The sequence below is a fragment of the Ylistrum balloti genome, unplaced genomic scaffold, assembly GCF_031769215.1.
Source record: "Ylistrum balloti isolate Yb309-2 unplaced genomic scaffold, AGI_CSIRO_Ybal_v1 Utg370126, whole genome shotgun sequence".
In the NCBI taxonomy this organism is placed as follows: domain Eukaryota; kingdom Metazoa; phylum Mollusca; class Bivalvia; order Pectinida; family Pectinidae; genus Ylistrum; species Ylistrum balloti.
The window spans coordinates 1291364-1317347 of NW_026782140.1; the positions used below are offsets into that span (position 1 = coordinate 1291364).

Genomic DNA, 25984 nt, shown 5'->3' on the forward strand with positions numbered 1-25984 from the left:
AAATACAACACTGTTTGTATAACTGTTCCAGGAACATAAGATAAATACAACACTATTTGTATAACTGTTCCAGGAACATAAGATAAATACAACACTGTTTGTGTAACTGTTCCAGGAACATAAGATAAATACAACACTGTATAACTGTTCCAGGAACATAAGATAAATACAACACTGTGTGTATAACTGTTCCAGGAACTTAAATACAACACTGTTTGTGTAACTGTTCCAGGAACTTAAATACAACACTGTTTGTGTAACTGTTCCAGGAACTTAAATACAACACTGTTTGTGTAACTGTTCCAGGAACTTAAATACAACACTGTTTGTATAACTGTTCCAGGAACATAAGATAAATACAACACTGTATAACTGTTCCAGGAACATAAGATAAATACAACACTGTATAACTGTTCCAGGAACATAAGATAAATACAACACTGTATAACTGTTCCAGGAACTTAAATACAACACTGTTTGTGTAACTGTTCCAGGAACTTAAATACAACACTGTTTGTGTAACTGTTCCAGGAACTTAAATACAACACTGTTTGTATAACTGTTCCAGGAACATAAGATAAATACAACACTGTATAACTGTTCCAGGAACATAAGATAAATACAACACTGTTTGTGTAACTGTTCCAGGAACATAAGATAAATACAACACTGTATAACTGTTCCAGGAACTTAAATACAACACTGTATAACTGTTCCAGGAACATAAGATAAATACAACGCTGTATAACTGTTCCAGGAACTTAAATACAACACTGTATAACTGTTCCAGGAACATAAGATAAATACAACACTGTATAACTGTTCCAGGAACTTAAATACAACACTGTATAACTGTTCCAGGAACATAAGATAAATACAACACTGTATAACTGTTCCAGGAACTTAAATACAACACTGTATAACTGTTCCAGGAACATAAGATAAATACAACACTGTATAACTGTTCCAGGAACTTAAATACAACACTGTTTGTGTAACTGTTCCAGGAACATAAGATAAATACAACACTGTATAACTGTTCCAGGAACATAAGATAAATACAACACTGTATAACTGTTCCAGGAACATAAGATAAATACAACACTGTTTGTGTAACTGTTCCAGGAACATAAGATAAATACAACACTGTTTGTATAACTGTTCCAGGAACATAAGATAAATACAACACTGTATAACTGTTCCAGGAACATAAGATAAATACAACACTGTATAACTGTTCCAGGAACATAAGATAAATACAACACTGTATAACTGTTCCAGGAACTTAAATACAACACTGTTTGTGTAACTGTTCCAGGAACATAAGATAAATACAACACTGTTTGTGTAACTGTTCCAGGAACATAAGATAAATACAACACTGTTTGTATAACTGTTCCAGGAACATAAGATAAATACAACACTGTTTGTATAACTGTTCCAGGAACTTAAATACAACACTGTTTGTATAACTGTTCCAGGAACTTAAATACAACACTGTTTGTATAACTTCCAGGAACATAAGATAAATACAACACTGTTTGTATAACTGTTCCAGGAACTTAAATACAACACTGTTTGTATAACTTCCAGGAACATAAGATAAATACAACACTGTTTGTGTAACTGTTCCAGGAACATAAGATAAATACAACACTGTTTGTGTAACTGTTCCAGGAACATAAGATAAATACAACACTATTTGTATAACTGTTCCAGGAACATAAGATAAATACAACACTGTTTTATGTTAATGCTTTAATGCCCTCTTGGTCAACAATAAATGAAACTTTCAACATGGGTAAATGTGGAGCATATATAACTTCAAAATGTCTGACAGTCGTCTGAAAACCTCCTATCACTGAGTCATTCACAGTCTGCCGCGGGACAGATATTTGATGTTGAGTTCTAGATAACATTACACGACAAGTCACTTGGTTTGCCCAGGTCAGGCCGAGAGCTGGGACATGTTTTCTAGTGTCCTCCGTCTTCATAGAGTCCGTCACCTACAACACCAGTGACATGGTCAAAGTGAGAACAGGTCATCCATCAAACTGTAACATATTTTGTCTTCAGAGTATTAATTCCTGTCTATTGTTTAGGTAAGCAAAACAAGAATGTAATACTGATAACTTATCTGGTTGACACAGACAATAGGGACACCATACTGATAACTAACCTGGTTGACACAGACAATGAGGACACCATACCGATAACTAAAGTGGTTGACACAGACAATAGGGACACCATACTGATAGTTACCTGGTTGACACAGACAATGGGAATGCCATACTGATAACTAACCTGGTTGACACAGACAATGGGGACACCATACTGATAACTACCTGGTTGACACAGACAATTGGGACACCATACTGATGACTACCTGGTTGACACAGACAATTGGGACACCATACTGATGACTACCTGGTTGACACAGACAATTGGGACACCATACTGATAACTACCTGGTTGACACAGACAATGGGGACACCATACTAATGACTAACCTGGTTGACACAGACTATTGGGACACCATACTGATAACTAACCTGGTTGACACAGACTATTGGGACACCATACTGATAACTAACCTGGTTGACACAGACAATTGGGACACCACACTGATGACTAACCTGGTTGACACAGACAATAGGGACACCATACTGAAAACTAACCTGGTTGACACAGACAATAGGGACACCATACTGAAAACTAACCTGGTTGACACAAACAATAGGGACACCACACTGATGACTAACCTGGTTGACACAGACAATTGGGACACCATACTGATGACTAACCTGGTTGACACAAACAATAGGGACACCATACTGATAACTAACCTGGTTTACACAGACAATAGGGACACCATACTGATAACTACCTGGTTGACACAGACAATGGGAATGCCATACATAACCTGACACAGACAATAGGGACACCAACTTACCTGGTTGACACAGACAATGGGACACCATACTGATAACTAACCTGGTTGACACAGACAATTGGGACACCATACTGAAAACTAACCTGGTTGACACAGACAATAGGGACACCATACTGAAAACTAACCTGGTTGACACAAACAATAGGGACACCATACTGAAAACTAACCTGGTTGACACAGACAATAGGGACACCATACTGAAAACTAACCTGGTTGACACAGACAATAGGGACACCATACTGATAACTAACCTGGTTGACACAGACTGGTTTACACAAACAATAGGGACACCATACTGAAAACTAACCTGGTTGACACAAACAATAGGGACACCATACTGAAAACTAACCTGGTTGACACAGACAATAGGGACACAATACTGAAAACTAACCTGGTTGACACAAACAATAGGGACACCATACTGAAAACTAACCTGGTTGACACAAACAATAGGGACACCATACTGAAAACTAACCTGGTTGACACAGACTATAGGGACACCATACTGATGACTAACCTGGTTGACACAGACAATAGGGACACCATACTGATAACTACCTGGTTGACACAGACAATAGGAATGCCATACTGATAACTAACCTGACTGACACAGACAATAGGGACACCATACTGATAGCTACCTGGTTGACACAGACAATAGGGACACCATACTGAAAACTAACCTGGTTTACACAAACAATAGGGACACCACACTGATGACTAACCTGGTTGACACAGACTATTGGGACACCATACTGATGACTAACCTGGTTGACACAGACAATAGGGACACCATACTGATGACTAACCTGGTTTACACAAACAATAGGGACACCATACTGAAAACTAACCTGGTTGACACAAACAATAGGGACACCATACTGAAAACTAACCTGGTTGACACAAACAATGGGGACACCATACTGATAACTAACCTGGTTGACACAAACAATAGGGACACCATACTGAAAACTAACCTGGTTGACACAGACAATTGGGACACCATACTGATGACTACCTGGTTGACACAGACTATTGGGACACCATACTGATAACTAACCTGGTTGACACAGACTATTGGGACACCATACTGAAAACTAACCTGGTTGACACAGACAATAGGGACACCATACTGAAAACTAACCTGGTTGACACAAACAATAGGGACACCATACTGAAAACTTACCTGGTTGACACAGACAATTGGGACACCATACTGAAAACTTACCTGGTTTACACAAACAATAGGGACACCATACTGAAAACTTACCTGGTTGACACAGACAATTGGGACACCATACTGATAACTTACCTGGTTTACACAAACAATAGGGACACCATACTGATGACTAAGCTGGTGAAGATTAGCAGCAAGTGATGTGAGATATTTGGACCGCTTCACCATCTCCCAAGCCTCAAACTCGCAGCGAAATAGTGCAGCCACTGAGTCAACAACGACAAGCTTGATTTTTCCTTTACTCAACAGAGCTGGCAGTTTTCTCTTGACACATTGTGTTAAATCTTCCTGTAACACGAAATTACAGCAGAATGGTAAGATAACTGGATTGATTAAAGGAGACAGGAACATGGATAAATTAAAGGTCAAAAGATGTTGTCATCTATAATCACTCTATGTAAAGTATATTATATTTAATTATTGTTATAACTGATAAGTTGAATCGGCCAAGACCTTACACCTGTGACTTTCCAATGTTACAAAAAAAACTGCAAAATAATTTATAACAGTTAAGAATTTCATTGATATGTGGAAGTGAATGTAAATATATCACAGCTGGGTTAAGAGGATCCTGTCATTTGAAGTAAGTATCAAGTTAACAGTAATAATCTGCACATAAAAAAGGAAACCAGGAAATACAAGTAGATGCTATTATATATATAATAAATGAGTCAATGACTAGCTGCAGTATATTTGGTACTCCTGTCACCCTGGTAAATACTAGCTGCAATACATCGCTCGGCTAGAGGGAAATTCTCATTAGCTTGATCGGTTGAGCGTCAGACTAGTATGCCAGAGGTCTCGAGTTTGAATCCTAACGGAGGCATTTAAACAAATAATGATCTCTGTTACACTCACTATGTCAGATACATGTTCTATAAATATCTGGTCTCCAAAGTTGACTGGACTTGGCAGTTTAAGAGACGTTTTTCTACTGAAGAACTGAATCATTTGATGAAGTCTTTTATTGGGGAAAATATCCTCCGTACATATATAGGCAGCTCCTGTCAAAACAAACAAGACGCACACATAAAGAGAATCTGCACAAAGTAATTAAATTTTACTAAAAATTGGACTTAATATTAATTTTAATCTCAGCTTGAAGAGTTATTGAACAATGAGAACAATTTGTGGTGTTATGAAACAATGAGAACAATTTGTGATGTTATGGAACAATGAGAACAGTTTGTGATATTATGGAACAATGAGAACAGTTTGTGATGTTATGGAGCAATGAGAACAGTTTGTGATGCTATAGAACAATGAGAACATTTTGTGATGTTATGGAACAATGAGAACAGTTTGTGATGTTATGGAACAATGAGAACAGTTTGTGGTGCTATGGAACAATGAGAATGACTCAAAGGTTAGACCTACATACCACCATTGAGTCCCCCGAGGTTCAATGGAAGCTGGACCGTCAGACAAATTTGGAGACATAGCTGAGTTTTCCCACTGGCACTTTCCCCAGCTATTTCTGTAATTCCTTGGGAAAGAATTCCACCTAGATTTAAAGTGAAGAAAAAAGAAAGAAAAGGTAAATAATAATAAAGGTAATAATTTTCCCCTTCTGGACATATTTTGAATTGTGACAAAAAGCGATTCTCTTCCTAATAAAGCTTTGTTATATAATGTTATTGACTGGAAAGATGTGGATAAGAAACCTTTACTTTGTCTAGACTACTGACCAGGCTCCTGTATTTCTGTTAGTCTAGACTACTGACCAGGCTCCTTTATTTCTGTTAGTCTAGACTACTGACCAGGCTCCTGTATTTCTGTTAGTCTAGACTACTGACCAGGCTCCTGTATTTCTGTTAGTCTAGACTACTGACCAGGCTCCTGTATTTCTGTTAGTCTAGACTACTGACCAGGCTCCTGTATTTCTGTTAGTCTAGACTACTGACCAGGCTCCTTTATTTCTGTTAGTCTAGACTACTGACCAGGCTCCTTTATTTCTGTTAGTCTAGACTACTGACCAGGCTCCTTTGTTTCTGTTAGTCTAGACTACTGACCAGGCTCCTTTATTTCTGTAAGTCTAGACTACAGACCAGGCTCCTTTGTTTCTGTTAGTCTAGACTACTGACCGGGCTCCTTTATTTCTGTTAGTCTAGACTACTGACCAGGCTCCTTTATTTCTGTTAGTCTAGACTACTGACCAGGCTCCTTTATTTCTGTTAGTCTAGACTACTGACCAGGCTCCTTTGTTTCTGTTAGTCTAGACTACTGACCAGGCTCCTGTATTTCTGTAAGTCTAGACTACAGACCAGGCTCCTTTGTTTCTGTTAGTCTAGACTACTGACCAGGCTCCTTTGTTTCTGTTAGTCTAGACTACTGACCAGGCTCCTTTATTTCTGTTAGTCTAGACTACTGACCGGGCTCCTCTATTTCTGTAAGTCTAGACTACTGACCAGGCTCCTGTATTTCTGTAAGTCTAGACTACTGACCAGGCTCCTGTATTTCTGTTAGTCTGGACTACTGACCGGGCTCCTTTGTTTCCGTTAGTCTAGACTACTGACCAGGCTCCTGTATTTCTGTTAGTCTAGACTACTGACCAGGCTCCTGTATTTCTGTTAGTCTAGACTACTGACCAGGCTCCTTTGTTTCTGTTAGTCTAGACTACTGACCAGGCTCCTTTGTTTCCGTTAGTCTAGACTACAGACCAGGCTCCTTTACTTCTGTTAGTCTAGACTACTGACCAGGCTCCTGTATTTCTGTTAGTCTAGACTACTGACCAGGCTCCTGTATTTCTGTTAGTCTAGACTACTGACCAGGCTCCTGTATTTCTGTAAGTCTAGACTACTGACCAGGCTCCTGTATTTCTGTTAGTCTAGACTACTGACCAGGCTCCTGTATTTCTGTTAGTCTAGACTACTGACCAGGTTCCTTTGTTTCTGTTAGTCTAGACTACTGACCAGGCTCCTGTATTTCTGTAAGTCTAGACTACTGACCAGGCTCCTTTATTTCTGTTAGTCTAGACTACTGACCAGGCTCCTTTGTTTCTGTAAGTCTAGACTACTGACCAGGCTCCTCTGTTTCTGTTAGTCTAGACTACTGACCAGGCTCCTGTATTTCTGTAAGTCTAGACTACTGACCAGGCTCCTGTATTTCTGTAAGTCTAGACTACAGACCAGGCTCCTTTATTTCTGTTAGTCTAGACTACAGACCAGGCTCCTTTGTTTCTGTTAGTCTAGACTCCTTTGTTTCTGTTAGTCTAGACTACTGACCAGGCTCCTCTGTTTCTGTTAGTCTAGACTACTGACCAGGCTCCTGTATTTCTGTAAGTCTAGACTACAGACCAGGCTCCTTTGTTTCTGTTAGTCTAGACTACTGACCAGGCTCCTTTGTTTCTGTTAGTCTAGACTACTGACCAGGCTCCTTTATTTCTGTTAGTCTAGACTACTGACCAGGCTCCTTTATTTCTGTTAGTCTAGACTACTGACCAGGCTCCTGTATTTCTGTTAGTCTAGACTACTGACCAGGCTCCTGTATTTCTGTTAGTTTTATATTTTCACTTTGATAAATATAAGTTACTTTATTATATACTATGCTAAGAACACATACCCCTCAGTGCTTTGTCTATGATCTCACATCCTGTGGTTAGTTTGGATACTACAAGAGTCTCTGGACAGTCTCGGTGCAGAATGTCTAACGCTGTGAAGATTTCAATGACACAAGATAAAACAGGTAATTTCTTTATGGAAGTGAGTTATTTATCATGAAGGAATCTAATGTTCAGGCCATAGATAAGACTTCAAGGAGACAGGCTGGTACTTAATATGAGACACATTTTAGGGCAGTATTCCTGATGCATTATTTAGTGTGAAAAGGAATGTAAAATATCATTTTTATCCTGAAACAACTGGTGCTGACAGTTATCTTAATCAACAGACTTTTGATGTTACCTTATTTAACTGAAATAACATTGAGTTTGAGAATGGCTGTCCTACCTGAGACAACTGGAAGTTTAGGGACTGCCTGTGCTACTGCTGTCTTCAAGATAAGGACATCACTGGAGCTCAGATTTGTAGATCTTTCAATATCTGGTGTTGATAAACTCAGTATGGATTCAAATGTTTTCAGACCAGCTGAAATATGATAATCAGAGTCAGAGTATTAATCGAGATAAAATCATCTTTTCATGTTTCTCACTTTCTTCATAAAACTGTCAAAGGAGTAGATAGGTCTGGCTTACAAAGTGTTAGATAAAATATATATTTTAATCTACTTTTGGCTCAGTTGGTAGGGATGTAGTCTGAAAGGTTAATTTTCGCCTTGGTCTTGGTTGACACAAAAATAAAATTGTGCAGATAGTCAGAATCTTTCTTAATAATAATAATAATCTCTTTATGGGTGCTTAGCAGGTGTTTTCATTCTTTACATGGGTTGCAGAATTTGTGTCTCGTGTTGAGATTTACAAAACCTCAAGAAAAACTGAGGGAGTATTGTAAAATAAAAGAGGATTGATAGCCTGTTCTGAAACATTTATATATGTGATAAACTTTGTCAGTGCTAATCTAAATACAAAGTAAGATTATCGAGTTCCTCCATATAAATATACAACTCCGACCCCTGCCAAATAAACAAAAACGTTCACAGCTTTACGTTGTCATAAGCTCTGCTTTACGTTAAGTAGGAGGTTGTATTTAAGACACGCTGTGCTTTCAGACTGCATTTTAAAAGTGTGTTAGTAGAAGTTGTTATAGCAATGAGCAAACATAAACGCTTTAATCATATTGTGATTTTACCTCTCTTGATTCCTGTGATAATTCGTGGATTTATATCAAGATATTCCATGCCACCGATGTCTTGTCTACTTTCATTTTCGCGCCAGCAGTCAGGAGCAGGGAGCGGGTATTTCCTGCTTCCACTTATATTCTATAATTATGAAATCTGGTTCTACATTCGATTATTTTTTCTCCTTGAAATAGCTTCAAAATGACTTTATATTTATCAATATCAATCAGTTTGACGACTTCGCTTCAATATTTTTAACACGATATACACAATTTCCACTTCCCTCCCTGGTATGCTCCCCAAATAGTATTTGACGCGAGTATTGCGCCGTCTGGCGGGCAACTGAATGTAAACATGGTTGACGTGTAGAAGGTTCAGACAGATAATTTACGATAACTATGTCGTGTCAGCTGACTTCTCTAGCTCATTTCAGTGACATTTCAAAAGTGAAAAGTTACCTTTTTCCAAACTTGAAGGAGGATTCGCCTGAAAGACTTCCAAAGAATGGTAATGGATGTTAGTTTGAGTGAAGTTCAGCAGCAAGGTGGTCCAAATTGACATTTCATGTCAAAGAGATATCCCCTGGGGATTAACAAAAGTCTGTGTGATTGTTAAAACTGAAATGTTAACATGCCTTATTATAGATATACTATGAGGGTTTAATGTATTTAAGTTGTGTTGGGATCTGTAAATCAGCATGGCACAAGGCCATCTGTTGAATGAGAAATCAATATTCATTGACAGGGATGTTAAACTCTACCAGATAGTGATGTCAATCATATCACTTTTTTGTCTATATTGAGTTGAAGATGTCAAGATGGTGTATGCTTTTACTCAGTGCTATAAAATACAATCGTATTTGTTTCAGCACTTGTACTGGACTTTTCATGACTTTGAGAAGAATCTTCAGGGGAGCCTGTATTTGAAGCGTTTACAGATATCTCTTCATATAATTTTGATGTACATAGATAAGCCTATTGTTCCTGTATGCTGACTGATGAACATGAATATTGAATGTTGTGGATTTGCAAAATTGTAGATGTATTAATATCCAAATATTTCTTTGTTTTTACCAAAAAAAGACAAAACGTACCAATGAAATAAGGTCTTTAAGGAAATGTGCTGTAAAGGTCTGGCACCCTTTCAGGAATGTCAATGAGGATTATGTTTATCTATCTTCCCACTTAAGAAATATGTAATGAATCAACATAACTACCCATGGGGAATCAACATAGCTTTCCATTGATTTTTTTCTCGTCTCTGTTACTTTTAGTTTGATTGTTGGTATGACTCCATGCAGTAAAACACTATTTGTCCCTCTTAAGTTTGACATGCTCTCTCAAGTTACCTGGGAGTATTTTTCATTTCCTGTCGGGATTGGTCTGATCCTAACAGGGGATTCTAGTCTGGTCCTGTTAGGGGGTTGGTCTGATCCTAGCAAGGTGTTGATCTGATCCTATAAAGGGATTTGTCTGATCCTGTCAGCATTTGTCTGATCATGTAAAGGGGTTCGTCTGATCCTAACAGGGGGTTCTGGTCTGATGCTGTCAGGGGAGTCGTCTGATCCTAACAGGGGGTTTTGGTCTGATCCTGTTAGGGGGTTAGGTTGATCCTAGCAGGTGGTTTTAGTCTGATCCTGTCAGGTGGTTTTGGTCTGATCCTGTACAGATTGGTCTGATCTACACATGGGGTTGGGCTGTTCCTTTCAGGAAAGCACTCTGCTAATCTGTCTGTGTTGTAGAAAACAACAAAGTAACATTGACTTGTTTTGTATTTATTCTTACAGCTGTCAATGAGGGAGGAGGCTGGGATGTGGACTAGTATGACTTGTTTTGTATTTATTCTTACAGCTGTCAATGAGGGAGGAGGCTGGGATGTGGACTAGTATGACTTGTTTTGTATTTATTCTTACAGCTGTCAATGAGAGTGGAGGTTGGGATGTGGACTGGGATGATTGGAACACAGAAGAAGAAGACAGTGAGTTAGCTTCCACTCCAATGGAAGAGGAGGCAACATCTGAGTCAACAACAGACACCAAACACAGTTGGCTTCAGGACTGCATCATCTCTCTATCACCTGCCAATGACATTATTGCAATTGCCAATGAACAGAAGATTGTACTGCTCTCCCGTATGTTGCTTGTGGTTTTTCCCCATTAAATAGATATGATTAAACTCATTGCATTTCTTGGGTCCTGTGTGTTAACTGGCCTATGACTGTCCTGGTGCATGTATTGAAAACAAGAACAGATTATGGGTTCCTCATAGTGATGTTGTAACCTTATGTCTGTTAGATGACTTAAACATTTTATTGAATTATCTTCTCTAACCTATTTGTTCAGGCTAGTTGTCGAAAACTAAGAAGTAATACACACTTCATTGTTTGTTTGATCTGATAGGCCTCAGGAAAAACATTCATAGCTTAATTTGTGTGAGAATTATTTCCCTTGAGTAGACCATGACAGATAGCAAAGATATAGTGTGACAAACTGATAACATGTTCTTAAATTTGTTTAGTTTCATTATCATTTTCTTTTAACAAACAGAGAAATATGACCCCCAAAATAAGGAAGCCGACATTGATACCAAGTTGACAAAAGTATTTGAAGGCACCATCAATCAGGAGGAAGGGTAAGTTTGGTTATTATGTTAAGTGGAAGATGGATAAAGGATGATCTGTAAGTTGGAAGGTGGGTAAAAGATATTCATTTAGGTGGATAAAGGATCCACTGTAAGTTGGAAGGTGGATAAAGGATGTTCTGTTTGGTTGAAAGCAGATAAAGGATCTTCTGTAAGATGGATGAAGGATATTCTATTAGGTGGAAGGTCAATAGATAATCTTCTTTAAAGTGGGAGGTGGATTAAAGATCTGCCATCAGGTGGAAAGTGAATAAAGGATATTCTGTTATGTGTAAAGTAGATAAAGGATCTTCTGTTTTGATGAGAGTGGAGGATGGATCCTCTGTAAGCTTGGAAGATATTAGCTACCCTTCATATTAAAAGACTGCAATGAGGACTGTTGGTGAGACAAAACCTATGTATAGGTCATGTAGACAGGAAACCTGTAGAATATAATTTCTGATGTTATCTATAAGGAAAAGGATAGGTAAGAGAATGACAGGAAGTATTTAAGGGAGAAGATCAGAGAAACTTAATTATGAGCTCTGAGTATCTAAGTTGATGATCTTCGAGTCAAGTCAATCATAATAATATTTATTTAGTTGTCACACTTGGATTATTTTTCAGAGAAACCATCACAGCCATTTTGTGTTTACCGTTGGCCTCTCAGAAAAGGTTTGTATGAGTGTAGTATCACATTTTGTATTTGGATGTTAAGTCGTGTAGGAGGACTGCACCATGCCGTCCCCAGGTTGGTGTTCTTCATAGTTAACTACTTTTATCTTTTGTTTGTTTCAAAGGTCCTGCATTCTTTATTGTTGTTTCTATGTTGTGTATGCAAAGTAGTAATTAAATCATTTGCTATTTCAAATTTTAAAAGATTGTTTCATAGTGAGAAAGAAAGGATGGAAAAGGGGAATTTATTTCAAAATCTCTTTACATTGATGTTAACTGGATTATCACCCCTGGATTTGTTTTCAGAAGTACACAAGGAGGTCCAGACTGGACATGTGTTATCGTGGGTTTCTCTTCTGGACACCTGAGGATGTACACAGAGGTAAGATAGAATTATCTAACATGGATGTTCCACAAATGGGACATGGATATTTTACAAATTTGGAGGTGGGAGAAAATATTATAATTCCATTGTGTGAGAAGACAGTGAAATCTCAACCTGAAGGTGAGACAGTGAAATCTCAACCTGAAGGTGAGACAGTGAAATCTCAACCTGAAGGTGAGACAGAAAAATCTTAACCTGAAGGTGAGACAGAGAAATCTCAACCTGAAGGTGAGAGTGAAATCTTAACCTGAAGTTAAGATGTATGATGATGACCTAAAGCATCTAACAAAAAAAACATGGTCCAAAAGTTCAGAATTTTCAGCCTGCTTACAAGATAGTGATTTATTTCTCACCATAAATATACTGTCTGTTGTATTGTAGAACCCAGTACACTAGACTATTTTCATTGCTCAAGAAATATTCTCCAGAATCAGTGGCCCAATTCTTAAATGTTGAGCCTGCATTTACTTTACATAACTGTTTTGCAGTATTAATTTGCAGGTTTGATATTACAGTAACTTAAAATCCTGAAATAACTATTCTTATTTATGGTCAATCCACTATCACATCACCTGCATTTTTTCTTTTTGATATATTGAGTGATAATTCTTTCTCCTGTTTTTCAGTCTGGGACACTCCTTTTATCACAATTACTTCACACAGAACCTGTCCAGAAACTCAAGTGTCACACCTATGAGCCGCCACGCTATCTTGGCCTAGCAGAACAGGTATTTGTAGAACACCGTTAGTTCTCGGTGATATAGAGATGGCTCGGTGCATTTGTGTGTTTCTTCTTCAGCCAGCACTATGTAAAGGAGCAGCAGAAGCATGTTAAGCCAAGTCAGTTACTGGGAAAAAGGGCGGACAAGGTTCAATGCACATATTGAGGGAGAGGGTGATCGTGATTTGTGTCCTTGAAAAGTTACCAAAGGTTTAAACTTTATAATTCAAATGCAACTAAAGAAAGGAAAACCAGTAACAGCTGGCGCGAAGATGTCAAAAATAGGTGAAGCATCTCATACCTTTTACTCAGCACCTCCATGTAAATACTTATTCCAGGAACTTTGTGTTTGAATAGAGTTTGTTTGTGACTAGTCATTTAGGCTATTGTTGATGTTGTTTTACAAAATGCATTTTGTTTTGTTGAAGCATGAAGAGCTTGTGATCCTATTCAAGAAAGCACTGGTCACCATTGATGGTTTTAGCTTGTTCCAATCTCTACGAGCCTGTAGGAACCAAGTGGCTAGAGGTGAGTAGTTACTAGCCTACATCAGAGATACTATTACCCAGTATCACAGTACTCATCTCTAGCCTACATCAGAGATACTATTACCCAGTATCACAGTGTTAAATCTAGCCTACATCAGAGATACTATTACCCAGTGTCACAGTACTCCTCTCTAGCCTACATCAGAGATACTATTACCCAGTATCACAGTGTTAAATCTAGCCTACATCAGAGATACTATTACCCAGTATCACAGTACTCCTCTCTAGCCTACATCAGAGATACTATTACCCAGTATCACAGTGTTAAATCTAGCCTACATCAGAGATACTATTACCCAGTATCACAGTACTCATCTCTAGCCTACATCATAGATACTATTACCCAGTATCACAGTGTTAAATCTAGCCTACATCAGAGATACTATTACCCAGTATCACAGTACTCATCTCTAGCCTACATCAGAGATACTATTACCCAGTATCACAGTGTTAAATCTAGCCTACATCAGAGATACTATTACCCAGTATCACAGTACTCATCTCTAGCCTACATCAGAGATACTATTACCCAGTATCACAGTGTTAAATCTAGCCTACATCAGAGATACTATTACCCAGTATCACAGTACTCATCTCTAGCCTACATCATAGATACTATTACCATCAGAGATACTATTACCAGTATCAGTATCACAGTGTTAAATCTAGCCTACATCAGAGATACTATTACCCAGTATCACAGTGTTAAATCTAGCCTACATCAGAGATACTATTACCCAGTATCACAGTGTTAAATCTAGCCTACATTAGAGATACTATTACCCAGTATCACAGTACTCATCTCTAGCCTACATCAGAGATACTATTACCCAGTATCACAGTACTCATTTTTCAGTGTCTGTGCATTCTCACATTTGGTTGGAGATTCTTATAAAACTTTTCATGGAAACATTGTGTTACAGTTCTTTTTATTTTCATTCTCCTATAAAATTGCTTGATTGTCTATTTTTCCTGTATGAACCCGGTAGTTATTTTGTGTTAATCAGCTACTGCCAGTGGGACGGACTCATCCCTCCAGCCTCCTCCATTGGCTTACAAGAAGTGGGGACTCCAGGGACAGGAGCGCATCCTAGACTGTTGTAGTTGTGGTGAGTGTGTACATTACTGATGTCTGTACATGACAAATGTTGTACTGGCCATTAACTCAACCCTCTTATCACAATCAGTACCATGGGTTCTAATACCACATCCAGTACCATGGGTTCTAATAACACAACCATTACCATGGGTTCTAATAACACAATCAGTACCATGGGTTCTAATACCACATCCAGTACCATGGGTTCTAATAACACAACCATTACCATGGGTTCTAATAACACAATCAGTACCATGGGTTCTAATACCACATCCAGTACCATGGGTTCTAATAACATAACACAATACTACTGGTTCTTATAACACAACCAACACTGTACTGGTTGTGTAAGGATAATTTTTTTCCAGTTACTCCAATGTATTCTGTTTCAGGGGTGGGAACTCCAAACCCATTTGACCAGATGAAGGCTGCAGCAGTGCTGGGTGGCCCCTCTGCTACTATCCGCCCCACACCACCAGCTCATTCCATGTACCTGACGTCTGGTATTGATCATTATGTTGGATTCTTCTATGCTGTGGAGGTAAAATTTTTACATGGCAGTTTCATTTCTCTCTTCGTTACATTAATATAAAATTGTTTTTTCTTCAAGAATCGTCTTGATGACAACAATTAGGATTTTAAGGACACATTAAATCCTTGTTTCTGTAAATTAACAATACAGATAATTAAAATCGGTGTTTCTTCTACTACAGGGGAGTGCACAGCCTATATTGTCAGAAGTAGCGTTTGCTGTTGCCCACAAACTCAAGTCTGCTATCATGTCTGCTGCAAGGTAGGCACACAAGTTCATGTCTGGTATCCAATCTACAGCAAGGTAGGCACACATCCTCAAGTCTGCTATCATGTCTGCTGCAAGGTAGATACACATCCTAATGTCTGCTATTATGTCTGCATCAAGGTAGACACACAACCTCATGTCTGCGTCAAGGTAGACACACATCCTCATGTCTGCTATTATGTCTGCATCAAGGTAGACACACAACCTCATGTCTGCGTCAAGGTAGACACACATCCTCATGTCTGCTATTATGTCTGCATCAAGGTAGACACACAACCTCATGTCTGCGTCAAGGTAGACACACATCCTCATGTCTGCTATTATGTCTGCATCAAGGTAGACACACAACCTCAAGTCTGCTATTATGTCTGCATCAAGGTAGACACACATCCTCATATCTGCTATTATGTCTGCATCAAGGTAGACACACAACCTCAAGTCTGCTATTATGTCTGCATCAAGGTAGACACACATCCTCATATCTGCTATTATGTCTGCATCAAGGTAGACACACATCCTCATATCTGCTATTATGTCTTCATCAAGGTAGACACACAACCTCAAGTCTGCTTTTATGTCTGCATCAAGGTAGACATACAACCTCATGTCTCCTATTATGTCTGCCGTAAGGTAGACACACAACCTCAAGTCTGCTATTATGTCTGCATCAAGGTAGACACACATCCTCATATCTGCTATTATGTCTTCATCAAGGTAGACACACAACCTCAAGTCTGCTTTTATGTCTGCATCAAGGTAGACATACAACCTCATGTCTCCTATTATGTCTGCCATAAGGTAGACACACAACCTCAAGTCTGCTATTATGTCTGCATCAAGGTAGACACACATCCTCATATCTGCTATTATGTCTGCATCAAGGTAGATACACAACCTCAAGTCTACTATTACGTCTGCTGTAAGGTAGACACACAACCTCATGTCTGGTGTCCTGTACGCAGCAAGGTAGGCACACAGCCTGAAGTCTGCCAATATGTGTTTTTTCTAGGTAGGAACTTAAATTCAAATCTGCTATACTGTCTGTTGAAAGATAAGACATCAATTCAAGTCTGCTTTTACAGCAAGGTAGGCCCATAAAGTAAAGTCTGATGTACAGTCTAGACACATAGATAACAGGGTCCACTGGGTGGATTTATATAGTAGATCCAATAAAAGATATACAGTATGACCACAGTGGAGTAATGATTTGGTTTTTGACTTGTAGTGGCTGGCTAGGATTTGGCAGCAAACAAAGAGAAGAAGACAAACAGAAACCAAAGATAGAGCCTGAGACCCCATTGTCACTCAGGTAAGGACATTAGACTGTCAGGACAACATACTCTTTGGAAGCTGAGGCAGGGTATAGTTAGTGAGCTCAGGACAGTGTAGACTTAGTATATTTAGAACTAAGTAGATTTAATGAGCATAAGACATTGTATAATTAGTAAGCTTAGGACAGTTGCTGTGAGCATAAGACATTGTAGACATAGTAAGCTTAGGACAAGGTTGCTGTGAGCATAAGACATTGTAGACATAGTAAGCTTAGGACAGTGTTGATGTGAGCATAAGACATTGTAGACATAGTAAGCTTAGGACAGTGTTGATGTGAGCATAAGACATTGTAGACATAGTAAGCTTAGGACAGTGTTGATGTGAGCATAAGACATTGTATAATTAGTAAGCTTAGGACAGTTGCTGTGAGCATGAGACTTTGTAGACATAGTAAGCTTAGGACAGTCTCCCTGACAATGATATATAACTTGTGTGATATAATCACAGGTATGGCCTCCCTGACAATGATATATAACTTGTGTGATATAATCACAGGTATGGACTCCCTGACAATGATATATAACTTGTGTGATATAATCACAGGTATGGACTCCCTGACAAGAGGCGACAGGGAGACAATATATTTCTATCACCCAATAACAACTATGCTGCCACTACAGACAGCTTTGGGCGTGTAACCCTGATAGATGTGGAGAATGGCATTGCAGTAAGGATGTGGAAAGGTAAGGGCATAACAGCAAGGATGGCTCTTAATATCTGTAGTGGAAAATTATTTACATTTATTCAACACATCGAGTGTAAGTGATATTGCCGGTAGTCTAATGTTAATATGTGTATGGTGTCCTTATCATGTGTATGTGGTGACTAAGCAGTGTGTGACAGTATCCCATGAAGTCCCATTAGCAATAGGACTATAGAAATTTAAGATTGTTTCACAAAATTTCGCCGTAACAAACCAATGGCTTTTATTTTGAAAAAGACTTTGTCTCATCAAATTAATGTCCTCTGGCTCGTATTACATCATGATTTTAGAGTTACGGAACTAGGTTCTGTCTGTGTACGTTTGAGACTTAGTATCTCATTTCCATTTGGCTGATCTGCCAGACACCACATTTTCTCATCATCATTCAATATCCATCCCTGTCCAACCTTCCAGTAGGGTTTAAAGGTTTATAGTCTTATGTTGTCATCATGGCCCTTCAATCTTTTAATTGAAATTGCTGCATCCCCTTTTAAATTGACTTTCCTTTTTTTGGTAGGCCTCATCATAATAGTGTAAGAAGTTTTTCCATATTGTGTAAGTCGTCAGTATAAATGAAGCATTTAAAAATTACCTCCCCTTCCTCAGATCTGTCAAAATGTTTATGTGTGATAGTGTATGGTTACAAAACTTGATAGGTAATGGCATTAAGTGCAATAAATGAGGGAAATGAACATATTTAGAAAAATCTTTGTTATTTATAGTTTTTGAAATTGTTTCATTGATTGAAGCTAATTATATCACAAAGACATAAGGTGTATCATACTGAAGATTTGTATAGACCTGATACACTAGCCACATAGCCACAGTCTATCAGCCTACAGATACTTTCACACACCAGCCACACAGCCACAGTCTATCAGCCTACAGATACTTTAACACACCAGCCACACAGCCACAGTCTATCAGCCTACAGATACTTTCACACACCAGCCACACAGCCACAGTCTATCAGCCTACAGATACTTTCACACACCAGCCACACAGCCACAGTCTATCAGCCTACAGATACTTTCACACACCATTCACGCGGCCACAGTCTATCAGCCTACAGATACTTTGACACACCAGCCACACAGCCACAGTCTATCAGCCTACAGATACTCTCACACACCAGCCACACAGCCACAGTCTTTCAGCCTACAGATACTTTCACACACCAGCCACACAGCCACTCAGCCACAGTCTATCAGCCTACAGACACTTTAACACACCAGCCACACGGCCACAGTCTATCAGCCTACAGATACTTTCAAACACCAGCCACACGGCCACAGTCTATCAGCCTACAGATACTTTCATACACCAGCCACATAGACACACAGCCACAGTCTATCAGCCTATACACACCAACATCACTTGGTTTGCTGTATCATACTGAAGATTTGTATAGACCTGATACACTAGCCACATAGCCACAGTCTATCAGCCTACAGATACTTTCACACACCAGCCACACAGCCACAGTCTATCAGCCTACAGATACTTTAACACACCAGCCACACAGCCACAGTCTATCAGCCTACAGATACTTTCACACACCAGTCACACAGCCACAGTCTATCAGCCTACAGATACTTTCACACACCAGCCACACAGCCACAGTCTATCAGCCTACAGATACTTTCACACACCATTCACACTGCCACAGGCTATCAGCCTACAGGTACTTTTACACACCAGCCACACGGCCACAGTCTATCAGCCTACAGATACTTTCACACACCAGCCACACAGCCACAGTCTAACAGCCTACAGATACTTTCACACACCAGCCACACAGCCACAGTCTATCAGCCTACAGATACTCTCACACACCAGCCACACAGCCACAGTCTATCAGCCTACAGATACTTTCACACACCAGCCACACGGCCTTAACACACCAGCCACACGGCCACAGTCTATCAGCCTACAGATACTTTCAAACACCAGCCACATAGACACACTGCCACAGTCTATCAGCCTACAGATACTTTCATACACCAGCCACATAGACACACAGCCACAGTCTATCAGCCTATACACACCAACATCACTTGGTTTGCTGTACTCTAATGGTTATTTATTGTGGTGTACATTATATCCTAGGTTACAGAGATGCTCAGCTGGGCTGGATTCAGGTGAGAGAGGACAGTCCCCACGGCAATTCAGACCAGGAGCTCTCAAGAGTGGCCCAGTTTCTCATCATCTATGCCCCACGGAGAGGGATATTAGAGGTAGGTAAAAAATGTCCTCCTCCACAGCTCAAAATTTGTTCTTTTCATTATGGTTCCCCAGCTGTGAAACTGTCAACCATTCTGTGTTCCTCTAGGTTGCTGTAAAGGTCTGTAATCCAGAATCAGGCCATTTTCATTTATGTACAGAAGTTCCTTTTAATAAGTTTCTGTCACAAAATGTGTATTTCATAGTAAGTAATCTTTTGCTTACAAAATATTATAGGTGTACAATTCACTCTTAGCCTAATCAATAGTCCTTGAGGACTTTATATCAGAGGTGCAATGATGTACATGTTATTTAGGTTTTTTATGATATAGTTAAAAAATCTTGGTTTTGTATCAATAGGTGTGGACTGCAGCCAACGGACCTCGAGTGGCAGCTTTCAATGTCAACAAATGGTGTCGTCTTGTATGTCCCAGCTATGGCATTATGGGACTGAATAATGTCACCTGTCGTGGTGTCAAAACAAAAGTGTTTCAGTGTGCTCTCATAGAGCCCACAGGAGTCATCAAAACTTTGGATATACCCTTCCATCTGGCTCTCAGGTAAATCACTGATATACATCACTCAGGTAAATCATTCGAGTGAATCCCTCAGGTAAATCACTGATATAAATCACTCTGGTAAATCACTGATGTAAATCACTCGGGTAAATCACTCAGCTAAATCACTCTGGTAAATCAGTCAGCTGAATCACTCAGGTAAATCACTGATGTAAATCACTAGGGTAAATCACTCAGCTAAATCACTCTGGTAAATCAGTCAGCTGAATCACTCAGGTAAATCGCTGATGTAAATCACTAGGGTAAATCACTCAGCTAAATCACTCTGGTAAATCAGTCAGCTGAATCACTCAGGTAAATCACTGATATAAATCACTCTGGTAAATCACTGATATAAATCACTCTGGTAAATCACTCAGCTAAATCACTCTGGTAAATCAGTCAGCTGAATCACTCAGGTAAATCAGTCAGCTGAATCACTCAGGTAAATCAGTCAGCTAAATCACTCTGGTAAATCAGTCAGCTGAATCACTCTGGTAAATCAGTCAGCTGAATCACTCTGGTAAATCACTGATATAAATCACTCTGGTAAATCACTGATGTAAATTACTCTGGTAAATCACTGATATAAATCACTCTGGTAAATCACTGATATAAATCACTCTGGTAAATCACTCAGCTAAATCACTCTGGTAAATCAGTCAGCTGAATCACTCAGGTAAATCAGTCAGCTGAATCACTCAGGTAAATCGCTGATGTAAATCACTAGGGTAAATCACTCAGCTAAATCACTCTGGTAAATCAGTCACCTCTCAACAGGTATTTTGAATCACTCAGGTAAATCGCTGATGTAAATCACTAGGGTAAATCACTCAGCTAAATCACTCTGGTAAATCAGTCAGCTGAATCACTCAGGTAAATCGCTGATGTAAATCACTAGGGTAAATCACTCAGCTAAATCACTCTGGTAAATCAGTCAGCTGAATCACTCAGGTAAATCACTGATATAAATCACTCTGGTAAATCAGTCAGCTGAATCACTCAGGTAAATCACTGATGTAAATCACTAGGGTAAATCACTCAGCTAAATCACTCTGGTAAATCAGTCAGCTGAATCACTCAGGTAAATCACTGATGTAAATCACTCTGGTAAATCACTGATGTAAATCACTCTGGTAAATCACTGATGTAAATCACTCTGGTAAATCAGTCAGCTGAATCACTCAGGTAAATCACTGATGTAAATTACTCTGGTAAATCACTGATGTAAATCACTCTGGTAGATCACTTGGGTAAATCACTGGGGTAAATCACTGATGTAAATCACTCGAGTAAATCACTGATGTAAATCATTCAGTTAAATTTGTCAGGTAAATCACTCAGATAAATCACTCTGGTAAAACACTGATGTAGATCATTCAGTTAAATTTGTGAGGTAAATCACTCAGATAAACACTCTATAGGAAGTCATTCATCTTAATTACTTAGGTTGATGAATCTGATTTTAAAGTCAGTTAAATCAACAGGTATTTATACTTAGGAAAATGGTTTTACTTGAACTGTTTAAGCTCAATAGGCCTTACCTAAGTCAGTGATCTCACCGACCCATGTGATTCATTCACAAGTTATTTCACTTAGGTTCAGTAGGAAGCTTGTCCTGTTGTACAAGTGCAGGACACAGATGTACAAATTTCTTCATTCTATGTCAGCAGGAAGCTTGTCCTGTTGTACAAGTGCAGGACACAGATGTACAAATTTCTTCATTCTATGTTAGCAGGAAGCTTGTCCTGTTGTACAAGTGCAGGACACAGATGTACAAATTTCTTCATTCTATGTCAGCAGGAAGCTTGTCCTGTTGTACATGTATAGGACACAGATGTACAAATTTCTTCATTTCATGTCAGCAGGAAGCTTGTCCTGTTGTACATGTATAGGACACAGATGTACAAATTTCTTTTATTCCATGTCAGCAGGAAGCTTGTCCTGTTGTACATGTACAGGACACAGATGTAAATCAAGTTTTTATTATCTTTACTCAGTGACAAGAATAGTAAGAGAGCTCGGGATCTTCATCTGCTGAAGAAACTGAAGATGGTAATGAAGGATACATCAGAGGAGACAGGTAAATATATTGGTGTCATAAGGATCTTCCTTCTTGCCACCTGATAACTTTATGTCTGCTGGTTCTGAAAACTCCTGTCTGACCCAGGGATCTGTGATGTTGTCACAATCAGTATTACAAAAAAAATCTGATGTCACAATTGGCTAGAAGTAAAATAAGTGCTGCTCTACCTTGTCAAATACAGTAGGTTAGATAAACCAGAAATCATGGGTTTGAATCTTGGTGAAAGTTCTGCAATAAATAGTGAACTTTATTACAGGTTTATGATTATGAAGGTAGAAACGAATTTGACCCTCTCTCTGCAAATGAAACCCTATGTGATAAATAAAAAATATGGGAACAAAAACAGTTGAAGTTAACTTTTGTAAATATCTTTCATTCTTTTCCATCCAACTTTGAATCAGACATGTATGCTGCTAAGATCATGTTGAATCTGTTTCAGAATCTCTGGAGAATGTTGTGAAGAACTTGCTTAAAGACATGAGGATTGCTAGCATTAAACAACAGGTAAGAATCTTCAAGATTTCTCACTGATTTCTAGTTTAAGTAGGTAGAAACAAAATGTTAACACATGAAACACTGATTTCCCGTGGAATTTTAGTTTCTTTAGGTACTCAGAAGTGAAGTTTGTAGTCTTTTATTGTAGGGAACCAAGTGGGAGATTTGTGCTCCCTTTAGTGGTAACAGAATTTTTCTGGGTTGAATAGGATTTAAGATTTATAAAACTTATTTAATGAAAGGTTTTACCTCAAAGCAGCCTTAGCATTACTTCTCTAATGTAATATTTCCTTATTTAGACATGGAGAGTTCTTATACACTGTTCAGAAAATGGTCCTGTACAACTCTTAATTCATTAACTAGTGTATGTGTAAAGAAAAGATGAAAATGTCCATAACAATATATCACCTCGATGTCACTTACAACAGTATCTTGTTAGGCTATGATTTAAGTTTCAATAACTTTTTACTGACCATTTCTACAGGGAATGGACCGAGTGCTGGGAGCTAAGTATTTATCAGCAGCTTGTATGAGGAGGATCATGAAGATGTGTTTGGAGCAGGTTACTAGTAAAGGCAAGTTATGTCTTATTGGTCACTTCATACATTGTACCTAAATGTTTGGCACCTCATCTGTTTGCATTTACCAGTTAAATAGTTGTATAGTTCAATATATACCTTAGAGACTATGTGTGAGTGATGAAGATTGATGTTTACATCCTGTGAGGTTTTTATGTGTGTTAGAGATTGATGTTAACATCTAGTGAGGTTTTTGTGTGTGTTACATAGATTGATGTTTACATCCTGTGAGGTTTTTATGTGTGTTACAGAGATTGATGTTTACATCTAGTGAGGTTTTTATGTGTGTTACATAGATTGATGTTTACATCTAGTGAGGTTTTTATGTGTGTTACATAGATTGATGTTTACATCTAGTGAGGTTTTTATGTGTGTTACATAGATTGATGTTTACATCCTGTGAGGTTTTTATGTGTGTTACATAGATTGATGTTTACATCTAGTGAGGTTTTTATGTGTGTTACATAGATTGATGTTTACATCTAGTGAGGTTTTTATGTGTGTTACATAGATTGATGTTTACATCCTGTGAGGTTTTATGTGTGTTACATAGATTGATGTTTACATCTAGTGAGGTTTTTATGTGTGTTACATAGATTGATGTTTACATCTAGTGAGGTTTTTATGTGTGTTACATAGATTGATGTTTACATCCTGTGAGGTTTTTATGTGTGTTACATAGATTGATGTTTACATCTAGTGAGGTTTTTATGTGTGTTACATAGATTGATGTTTACATCTAGTGAGGTTTTTATGTGTGTTACATAGATTGATGTTTACATCTAGTGAGGTTTTTATGTGTGTTACATAGATTGATGTTTACATCTGTGAGGTTTTTATGTGTGTTACAGAGATTGATGTTTACATCTAGTGAGGTTTTTATGTGTGTTACATAGATTGATGTTTACATCTAGTGAGGTTTTTATGTGTGTTACATAGATTGATGTTTACATCTAGTGAGGTTTTTATGTGTGTTACAGAGATTGATGTTTACATCTAGTGAGGTTTTTATGTGTGTTACAGATTGATGTTTACATCTAGTGAGGTTTTTATGTGTGTTACATAGATTGATGTTTACATCTAGTGAGGTTTTTATGTGTGTTACATAGATTGATGTTTACATCTAGTGAGGTTTTTATGTGTGTTACATAGATTGATGTTTACATCTAGTGAGGTTTTTATGTGTGTTACAGAGATTGATGTTTACATCTAGTGAGGTTTTTATGTGTGTTACAGATTGATGTTTACATCTAGTGAGGTTTTTATGTGTGTTACAGAGATATATTTTACAAGTGAGATTATTATGTGTGAAACAAAATATGTTTACAAAAGAGGTTTTTATGTGTGTTATAATAGATTGATGTTTACATCTGTGAGGTTCAAAAATGTGTGTTACAGAGATTGATGTTTACATCTAGTGAGGTTTTTATGTCTGTTATAGAGATTGATGTTTACATCTAGTGAGGTTTTTATGTGTGTTACAGAGATTGATGTTTACATCCTGTGAGGTTTTTATGTTGTTACATAGATGTGTGTTATGTCTGTTATAGAGATTGATGTTTACATCTAGTGAGGTTTTTATGTGTGTTACATAGATTGATGTTTACATCTAGTGAGGTTTTTATGTCTGTTATAGAGATTGATGTTTACATCTAGTGAGGTTTTTATGTGTGTTACATAGATTGATGTTTACATCTAGTGAGGTTTTTATGTGTGTTACATAGATTGATGTTTACATCTAGTGAGGTTTTTATGTCTGTTATAGAGATTGATGTTTACATCTAGTGAGGTTTTTATGTGTGTTACATAGATTGATGTTTACATCTAGTGAGGTTTTTATGTGTGTTACATAGATTGATGTTTACATCCTGTGAGGTTTTTATGTGTGTTACAGAGATTGATGTTTACATCTAGTGAGGTTTTTATGTGTGTTACAGATTGATGTTTACATCTAGTGAGGTTTTTATGTGTGTTACATAGATTGATGTTTACATCTAGTGAGGTTTTTATGTGTGTTACAGTTTTTAAAATATAACAAAGATTGATGTTTACATCTAGTGAGGTTTTTATGTGTGTTACAGATTGATGTTTACATCTAGTGAGGTTTTTATGTGTGTTACAGAGATTGATGTTTACATCTAGTGAGGTTTTTATGTGTGTTACATAGATTGATGTTTACATCTAGTGAGGTTTTTATGTGTGTTACATAGATTGATGTTTACATCTAGTGAGGTTTTTATG

At 38.1% G+C, this 25984-nt stretch overlaps 2 protein-coding genes across 2 annotated transcripts in view; one reads left to right on the plus strand and one right to left on the minus strand.

The window, feature by feature from the left end:
• Window positions 1–1745: 1745 nt before the first annotated feature.
• On the minus strand, window positions 1746–10257 carry LOC132550492 (DNA repair protein XRCC3-like). Its single transcript, XM_060214562.1, has 8 exons — window positions 10192–10257; window positions 8936–9065; window positions 8138–8275; window positions 7752–7841; window positions 5572–5694; window positions 5049–5194; window positions 4266–4478; window positions 1746–2006 (listed from the first exon to the last, which is right to left on the minus strand). The coding sequence occupies exons 1-8, from the start codon at window positions 10255–10257 to the stop codon at window positions 1746–1748; spliced, it is 1167 nt and encodes a 388-aa protein (XP_060070545.1).
• Window positions 10258–10880: 623 nt separating this feature from the next.
• Window positions 10881–25984, plus strand: part of LOC132550504 (rab3 GTPase-activating protein non-catalytic subunit-like) — a 51589-nt gene continuing 36485 nt past the window's right edge. Inside the window, 16 exon segments of the mRNA XM_060214574.1 lie at window positions 10881–11054; window positions 11470–11554; window positions 12170–12217; window positions 12524–12599; window positions 13229–13330; window positions 13752–13851; window positions 14879–14980; window positions 15363–15511; window positions 15684–15763; window positions 16995–17078; window positions 17645–17784; window positions 19914–20041; window positions 20388–20587; window positions 22585–22667; window positions 23110–23174; window positions 23650–23734. Coding sequence (XP_060070557.1) covers window positions 10922–11054; window positions 11470–11554; window positions 12170–12217; window positions 12524–12599; window positions 13229–13330; window positions 13752–13851; window positions 14879–14980; window positions 15363–15511; window positions 15684–15763; window positions 16995–17078; window positions 17645–17784; window positions 19914–20041; window positions 20388–20587; window positions 22585–22667; window positions 23110–23174; window positions 23650–23734 — 1660 coding nt within the window. The 5' untranslated portion in view covers window positions 10881–10921.